The sequence below is a fragment of the Acanthopagrus latus genome, chromosome 22 (genome assembly GCF_904848185.1).
Source record: "Acanthopagrus latus isolate v.2019 chromosome 22, fAcaLat1.1, whole genome shotgun sequence".
Taxonomy (NCBI): Eukaryota; Metazoa; Chordata; class Actinopteri; order Spariformes; family Sparidae; genus Acanthopagrus; species Acanthopagrus latus.
Window position 1 is genome coordinate 6,290,395 of NC_051060.1, and position 9,330 is coordinate 6,299,724.

General features: G+C 40.3%; 1 protein-coding gene across 3 annotated transcripts; it reads left to right on the forward strand.

The window, feature by feature from the left end:
- Nucleotides 1-1,693: 1,693 nt before the first annotated feature.
- LOC119012563 lies at nucleotides 1,694-5,896 on the forward strand. 3 transcript variants are annotated; one of them, XM_037086516.1, is made up of 7 exons: nucleotides 1,694-1,895; nucleotides 2,437-2,754; nucleotides 3,264-3,590; nucleotides 3,895-4,017; nucleotides 4,266-4,291; nucleotides 4,755-4,826; nucleotides 5,127-5,896. In XM_037086516.1, exons 1-7 carry the CDS (start codon nucleotides 1,850-1,852, stop codon nucleotides 5,232-5,234), a joined length of 1,020 nt encoding a protein of 339 aa, XP_036942411.1. In that variant the 5' UTR covers nucleotides 1,694-1,849; the 3' UTR covers nucleotides 5,235-5,896. The 3 variants fall into 3 exon arrangements, with proteins under 3 accessions (XP_036942411.1, XP_036942412.1, XP_036942413.1); XM_037086517.1 differs by having other exon boundaries at nucleotides 3,264-3,572; nucleotides 3,892-4,017; XM_037086518.1 differs by lacking the exon at nucleotides 2,437-2,754.
- The last annotated feature ends 3,434 nt before the right edge of the window (nucleotides 5,897-9,330 follow it).

Sequence of the window (9,330 nt, forward strand, 5' to 3'; positions counted from 1 at the left end):
CACGCTGAACGCCTCCTTTGTGTGTTTTCCCGACAGCATGCACTGTTGCACTTTCCTCATCAGATGACCTGAATAGCACTTTATGTTACGCTGCACTGCTGCTACCTTGTGGACAAACAACATGCACCGATCTTACCTCTTTCTGTCGCACTGAGCTGTGTGGTACCGGCGTAAATGGTCAAACAAGTTAGTTGTGTTACCACTAACAAATAATGTAAGCAGGAATCATGTGCTGACATGACAGATCGTTCTGGGATATGAGGCTCACGTATAAATGACAGTCGCCAGAGCGATCTGTCGACCGTGGCAGAAAACAGCATACTTCTTCTTGTACTGCTGTTCTACGAGAAACAGCGGTGGAGGAAGAAGTATAAGTAGGAAACCGGTCACTTCAGATGGCTGCCCACCATGAGCCCAGGTCTGCACAAGGTTTCTGCCCATTAAAACGGCAGCCACTGACAGCAGTTGCTTGCTCAAGGAGGATTGTTGGGTCGGACACTCCTATTACCCCCCCAAACATGACCCCTATCATCCACAGAACATACATTCATACATTGATGCCAGTGGCTGCCATGCAAGGTGCCGACCAGCACCTCAGGAGCAGTTTGACAGACATGCAGATCAGATCGCTGTTTATGTTTTTGTGGTATGCTGTTGTGAGAGTGCCCTAAATTTCGTTGTACCCCCCTAGTACAATGACGACAAAGGCTATTCTATTCTATTCTATTCTATTCTATTCTATTCTATTCTATTCTAAAGTGGTAAACATGACAGTGCAGTACATTGGTCTGACAGCCAAACTCACACATCACACTGTTGGCCACATGACTGTGTGCAGCTGAACCACTGACAAGATGTGAATTCACATTATTAACCAACCAGTCATTTCTACAGCTTACTTGTACTGTAAAACACAGCTGTAAGGAGAAATATACGAAACTTTAAAGTTCTCGACGTTGTTTCAGCTTAATTTAGTTGCTTGCTAATTTTAGGAAGTACATAAGAAACCCTAACCTAAAAGATAAGAGGGGAAATAACTAACTCTAACCCATAAAGCCATGACAGTCTTCAAGATGGATTGTAATAACTCTCAGCTCTTAATTGAGAATCATCAAGGTTTGTAGGTTGATTTGGTCACACAAGAGGCCAAAAATGTAATAAAATGTCTACCTTAGACACTTCTTCTATTTATGACTCATCTGTTGTGGTCTGTTGTCTTCCTCTGACATCATAGCATTGTGGACAAGTGGGTGTGTTTCCTAGGAGGCCTGGTTTGTTCAGTCCTCAAAGCTGCAGGTTTGGTGTTTTTTTTTAGTATTTTGGTTTATGATTAATGACATTCCCATCATCCTCAACTGTGTCTGAATTTCCTGCTAATGGGCATGCTAACATGCTAAATGAAGATGCTAAAATGGCTCTTCTTCTTGTTCTTCTGTTTTTTTTAATGGAACATGTCACTTCCTCTGTTGGTGCCACAGAAATGACTGAATATAAGAAAAAAAATATGATGTATTTTGGAAGGATGGGGGGGTGATACCAAAAAAGATTAGGTTTTGGGACAAGTCTGTCAAAGTCAGGAAGTCAGATGCTCTTAGATTGGAAATTCTTCAAAACTATAAACTGACACAACTTCAGATTGTGAAACACAAGTGTGTCATGTGCAGTCTGTTTAGAAGGAACAGAGGTGACGTGAGTCTAACTCTAATGTCTGGCAGGATGGCTGCTATTTCTAAAGTAATTTGAACATACTAATAAACCACAAAGAGGAAACTGCAGCATCACCTACAGATCTGCTACAGAGAAGAAAAGCCTCACACGACGTCTGCCTGCTGACAGAGAACGACACAAAATGTCTCTGCTGGGATTAATCTTTATTTCTGTGCTTCAGTTTGAAGGTAAAGCTGTTTTCTTGTTTAGATGTCTATCAGGATTTTACAACGATAATAATTATGAGTCAATCATTTTCAGGTTGTTAAAAGTATGTAGACTCATGATACGTAGATGTGAAGAACAGGGAAGTGATGATCAAATAGTCAGTTTGCTCTCTGTGTTCTCTTTACTTTCTTTAAACTCCACCTATGTGACAGAATATTGAAGTATTCACATTACAGCTGGATGCAGATACTACATGGATTGAACAGGATGATAATAGTGGACATAATACAAAGCTGAATCCTAAAGAGCCACAATTCACTGATTAACTGAGACTGAAATGAAAATGACTCTCTTATATGAACACGACCACTAGAGGGCCGAGGGTGACACACTCCCTCTCTGTCACTGGAAATGTAAAATCCCAGTTCAGACCTGGACGATCTTTGTTGATTTTAAGATGAAATGACTGTCTTGTTAACGGTTGTTAACTGTTGAGTCATCATGCAGATATTTTATAGTGTGTCATTTCTTACAGAACATGTGTTCTTCTCTTTCCATCAGGCGTCAGTGGAGAAGTAAAATATCTCTACAGCAGAGCTGGACATTATGCCATCCTGTCCTGTGGCAGAGCATCATCCTCTGATCCAACATGCTCTCATGTTGAGTGGTTTTTCGACAGAGATCAAACTCAGTCTGTCACTGAAGTTTCAGGAGGAAAAGTTAAGCTGGACTCAGTCCGAGCTGTCAGGTTGAGTCTGGACTCTTCCTGCTCTTTGATCATTAAAAACATCACTGCTGAGGATGCTGGTCGCTACATCTGTCGACAGGGGGACTACGCTAATTATAGAGATATATCTACATCTCTAAGTGTTCTGACAAGTGAGTGTCATTATTTTCCACCTTGTCTTTTTTAGAGGGGGACAACCAGTGAGACAGACAGGTGTCTGTCAGTGTCTTTATGAAGGTGAACAGTGATGAGCAGCCATCATTCATCCAGTCAATATGGAGACACTCCTTCCATTTAAGGAAGAGAAGATCATGTCCATAATAGTCAAAGTGAAGTGAATGCCTCACTGTTTTAAGATGATCACAGAGCTGCTGCTCCTTCATTCATGTAACAAGTTCCCCTCCCCCAGTTTACAGAGATCCACAGATCAATCTGCTCATACATTTTCTTTACAGGTTTCACTTTTTCATTTCATGAAGTCATTTGTATTGTTGAAACAACACTGAAAGGTCTTGATTCCATTTATCTCAGCACACCTTCATATTTGAATGCAGTAAAACAATGAAGACAGCAGATGAAGAGAAACTTGTTCAGACCTTGTAGTAAAGTCCTCCAAACATTTTTCACACTGAGTGAACACTTATCTCTTGTTTTCTGTCAGTCTCTCCATCTCCACCAGACGCTGATCCAAAGAGGGACGCTGAAGTCACATTAGAGTGTTCTCTGTTCAGACACATTGATCTCCATCACTGTCCACAGAACAGCATCCGCTGGATGGATGAGACAAGAACTGTGCTGCTTGGTGAAGGTGAAGGGTACAAGTTCCATGGACAGAAGAACTGTGTGTCTTCTCTCACTGTGAAGCGTCAGAGTGGCCACAACAGGAGATACACCTGTCAGCTGGTTGATGAGGAGAACAATGTGGAGATAGAAGCTGAGTACACACCTGTCTTCACAGGAGACCATCAGTCAGACACACCTGGTCCAGGTAAGATGATACACAGCTTCACCTGATGGTTTATCAAAGTTTCACACATTAGAATTAAAGTATTATCATGACAGCCATATTGAAAATACACACATTTCTATCTAACGTTCTTCACAACTACCAATTTGTTGAATGAGCTGACCGCAGACAGAAAAGTGTATCATATTATTTTTACATATAAATCCTGTAGATCATTAGATTGCTTATTTTAAGAGGAGAGATTTATATTATATTTATAGTTATATTTTTACACATTTTATTTTGAATGTCACTTCTCTGGCTGACTGCTGTCCTCTGACTACAGATCACTCTCCTGACCTACAGACCTACATCATCATGGGTGCAGCGGGCGGTGTGGTGGTCGTGGTGGTCATCATCATCGCTGCTGTTCTCATCAAACACAGGAAGAGAGCCAAAGTGACAGTCGGTCAGTAAACCACAGTAACTGCAGTAACACGTGAACATGAAGGAGTCTTTATGAATTTAATGACTGTCATTAAGTGTCTTTTGGTCAGTTGTGTCACTTTTATTGCAAAGTTGACATTTGGATGAAAACTTGACCTTAACCAGGATAACAAACTTAAAGGAACTGTTAAGATTCATGTGATAATGTGTAAAATGTACAGAATGATGATATTCAATAACTAATCTCTGATTTTTTAACTTTTCTTCCAGATGGTCAAAAATCAGCCCAACACCCTGTGAGTAAAATGTATTGTGACACAATCATAATTAAGATAACAATTAATATGTTTACCAAAAATACATTACGTATATGTTCTCTACAAAAAAGTAGTGTGTTTACCTTTCCTTATTTTTAGATTTGGTTGAAAAAAGATATACAAGATCATTGAGAAATATTACAATGAAATCAATCCACATATCTGGAGTTTAGGTGGCAGGTCCCTGTCAGATGAATGCTGAAAGAAACACAGTGGAACTGTTTCTGTGAACAGTCCAGGATTTAATATTGTAACACAAATACATGACTAACTCTGAGGAGATCAGGTGGTTTCTACTAAAGCCTATTAAGTTTATATTAAATAATGATGTACACCCACAGTCATTGTTATAGTCATATTGCATCAATGTTGTCTTTACTGTGAAAACGAAGTTCAATTGTAGCTGTTTGTGCTTCATGAATCATTGTGTTGTTGCACTCAGGATGAGCCAGAGAGCAATCTGACCTACGCCACTGTTAGCCACACTATCCAACAGGCCCCCAACAAGAAACAGGTGAGAGACTTCAAACACCTACGGATTTATTCAGCTGTGGTTTTCTATATTTAGACGTCGTCTTAAGTCTGCTCTGCTGCACAGTTGTGGAAAATATTTCATTAACATGCTGATGTATTACTCATGTATTATGTATTACTCATACACTACATGATCCAAATTATGTGTTCACTTTTTTGTTGATCTTAAATCTTATTACAGACTTAAATTATGTTTCAGACAGTTGAATGTTTCCAGTTTTGTGGCAGCTCTTCCAACATGACAGCGTGTGATGTAAAAGCTCTGATTTGTGTCCCACAGGTCAAAGAGGAAGAGGAAGTCACTTATTCAACAGTCAAGACTGCAGTGCAGACAGAAGCAGACGATGATCCCAGCTGCCTCTACAGCTACGTCAGCAAACCAGAATGAATCAGAGGGAATGAAACTTACAGTTGTAATGTTGTAGTCATAAAAACTACCAGAGTGTTTTCTGCCTGATGGACAGTGGACAGTTTGTGCCACAGTGATCTTATCAAATGTTTAAGTATTAGTATTTGCTTATAGATTGTGTAGCTTTGCTGTGCTGACAGTAGGAGTGTGGCGATTACTCAGCCTGTTAATGGTTTTAAAAAAACATAGTCTATTAACCAGAACTGGTGAAAAAGTTGCAGAGCATTCTTGTTGTTATTTCAGTTTTTTCCAGATATTTCAGTCAGTATTCTGTTTTTCAACTGCAAAAAAAAAACAAGATATTGAATAAGTTCTTGTTATAACAGGAAATGTATATTTTAGGATCCACTGGTGCCTCAGCTTGGGTTTGAGCATTGTAAGGTCAGTCTATGAGGCTGAATTGTTATTCTTGTGTTTTTTATGACATTTTATGAAGTTTTGGCAAGTGTGAGCTTTTATTTCCTGGTGATCCATTTTCAAAATCTTATCTACACTGCTGTATTTTTCTCCATAGTTCCTCAATTATATTCCTCATCTGTGATAACAAGGACAATTGTGTGAAACCGATAAACTGTCTTTGTTTGTTTGTGTTAAGGGGAAAAATATTTTTTCTTGTGTGAAAATGAGTAAATAAAATGAATCTTGAGAGATTTTCTTTTTCATGTCTGAAACAGAGTCAGTGCTGCTACGTCTCACGCATCGACCGTGAGTCTCACACGACTGAGCATCTTCACATGGTCACACACTAACAATCATATGTCTCACAGTGAGAATCATAAACCACTAAGACAGTTAACAGATTATCAGTAATCCATATCAGCTGCAGAAGCCTGCATGCAAACTTCAACAACATCGCGGAATACTGACGGCAATTAACACAAAGGTTCAACATAATATCTGAAACTTGGATTGACCCTGATGAAGGAAGAAACTTTGAATGAGACAGATATGGTTTCATTTATATAAATAGAAGAGTGGAGGATGGGTGGCTGTGAATGTAGACAAAAAACCTGAATTACATAGTGTTAGAAAGTACAAAAACTGTGAAGGACAACTAGATAATATGTTCATGATCCCAGTTTTTGTGTTCTCTAATTTCCTGTTTTATTTTGAAATTGTGCCCTCACGTGTTGCTTTTCAGTTCCTCCCTCTGTGTGATTTTCCCTCCTTCCAGTGTTTTTCCGTTCCTTTCCCTCACCTGTTCTTTCCCCGACTCTCATTCCACCTGTACCTCATCCCCTGCTTAATGTGTGTGTGTGTGTGTGTGTGTGTGTGTGTGTGTGTGTGTGTGTGTGTGTGTGTGTGTGTGTGTGTGTAGTCTTTGTGCTCTCTCTTGTCTTGCTCAGTTCGTTCCATGTTCTCCTGTGTCGCCACCCTGAGTTTCTCACCCCTGTTATCTCCAGTGTCTCCTGGTGTCTCCCTGTGATGTTTCTGGTTTTTGTTCCTTGTGTTTTCACTGTACTGTGCTTTTGTTTGCACTTTGTTTAAGCTCTTTTGTTGCCACGTTGTCTTTTTGTCCTTTTAACTCTGGACCCTGGTTGACCAGGACTGCCTGCTTTTTGTGTCTCATTTAGCATTTGTTTAGCAAAGTTCACCTTTTGCTTCTTAAATCCTGCCTTCCTATATTTGCAGCATTTGGGTCCTCATCTCCTTACCAAACTGTAACAACATATTTACTGATGACTGTCTGAAAATCAGTCGCTTGTCTAGTGCACATGAGAGTTGGTCAGAACACCAGCTTTGACATAATATTTATTTTGTAGAAATTCTGTATCACTTGCGAGCAAGATTCGCACATCAGCAGCACATAGATGATGACTGAGGAGAGCCAGTCTCTCCTCATGCTTTATAACAGCAGAAAACAAAACTCACAACTGTAGCAGTCTTACATGTAATCTGACTCAAAACAACATTCCAATGTTCCACTTCAGGATGAACATGAAACTTCCTCTACACTTCAACCACTTTTGTGTGTCATGCATCTGCCTATTTTCAGAACACGTATACAGAGAATAAGCTTCACAAACTCCCTTCAGAATGAACTCCTTAACTGAGTTCCTGTTATGTTATGGCACACTATACCATATACATTATATGGGTACTTCCATTCATACTATGCAACCAGACAATTATCATCACACAGGAAATTAAATCAGTGACCATCAACCTGTTTTAACAGTCTCTGACATTAGACTCAGAGAAGATTACCCAGTCAAGAAACCAGAATACAGACGAATGTGGATGGAAGAATCAATGAATGCACCAAAACACAATTTACTGGCACAAATTGGGGAATATGAAATGAGGAAAAGGATATTGAAACATATGAAACATTCTTAAGAATATTCAGATCATTATATGATTCAATTTGTCATATAAAAAAATATAGCAAAAAAAAATACACTATAGAAAGTTTTCATAAGATGGAGAACTAAAGGGGCAGAAAATAAGTACAAGACATAAAAGAATAAGCATCCCATTCTTCAACCAGCATTTGTCGCAAATCAGCCTGCGTGTTCAGTGGGATTGAGGTCAGGACTGCTGGCAGGCCATTCCATCTTGTCCACTCCCAGATCCTGGAGGTAGTGTAGTTTCTGGGCACTCTTCATCAAAGGTGTTGGCGTGTAGTATATTGATAAAAGAAGTCTGTGGAGGCCAGCCTGGGTGGAATGATAGAGCAATACTTATTGAAACAGATCTCAAGCCAGCGTCCGAACAGATAGCGGCCGCACATCTGGTGGTCTCAAATCTATGGCAAAGTAATGCCAAACGCTTTGCCCTCTGCTCTATTAGAGATCATATCAAGCCTTCAATCTTAGGAGATCTACCAGTTGCCCCCCATCCCCTTCTATGGTGCGGGGCCTTTTTAGAGTCTATTTTCCATACCTGCCTCCTTCTCCTAATTAGTCACTTTGGTGGATGATTTAAGGTTCATCTATCCAATGGGAGAAAAGAAAGATGGCTCTGCCTCACACCCTCTATGAAATAACTCTTGTGTGTATTACTTAACTTTGCTGATGTCAGCTAAAGTGGACTGGAATGTCTCTCTATACTTAGATGACAATGTATACGCTGAGTCAGCTCTAAACCTTTGGTGTGGGCTCCTTACAGTAGCTTATCTCTGAGGCCCACCGCAGGGCTGATCAAGGCTCCTGGTCATGGGGACCTTTGCACTTTCGCATTCCCCCACTTGTCTAGAGAAGAGCATCTTGTCCTGTCCCATCCTGTCTTCTCACTATACACTATTGTCTTAGAACCCAGGATGTGTAAGAAACACACAGACACTACGGTAGTCTATGAGAAACCCTGCTCTGTGTGTGACCAGGCTGTGATCAGCATGAGGAGAAGGTACCAGGCTGTGTAGTGGCTGTGTATGGTTCTTCCATATGTCAGTCACCAATCTACCAACACTGACAGATGTAATGCCCTTATTTGACCGCATGATTTGCATTGAAAGCTTACAGTTGCAAAAATGACTACCTTAGACACGTATTCTATTTTCATCTGTTGTGGTCTGTTGTCTTCCTCTGACATCATAGCATTGTGGACAAGTGGGTGTGTTTCCTAGGAGGCCTGGTTTGTTCAGTCAACAAAGCTGCAGTTCCTGCTAATTGGCATGCTACCATGCTAAACGAAGATGTTAACATGGCGCCTCCTCTTGTTCTTCTGTTTTTCTCACAAAACATGTCACTTCCTCTGTTGGTTGTTCCACAGAAATGACAGAATGGAAGAAAAAAATATTCCGTGTTTTGGAAGGACAGGGAGATGATACCAAAAACATTTATGTTTTGGGTCAAGAAGTCTGTCAAAGTCAGGAAGTCAGATGGCCCTAAATTTGAATTTCTTTGTAAACTATAAACTGACACAACTTCAGTTGGTGACGCACAGGTGTGTGTGTGTGTGTGTGTGTGTGTGTGTGTGTGTGTGTGTGTGTGTGTGTGTGTGTGTGTGTGTGTGTGTGTGTGTGTGTGTGCAGTCTGATTAGAAGGAACAGAGGTGACTGAGTGAGTCTAACTCTAATGTCCGGCAGGATGGCTGCAATTTCTAAAGTAATTTGAACATACTAATAAACCAC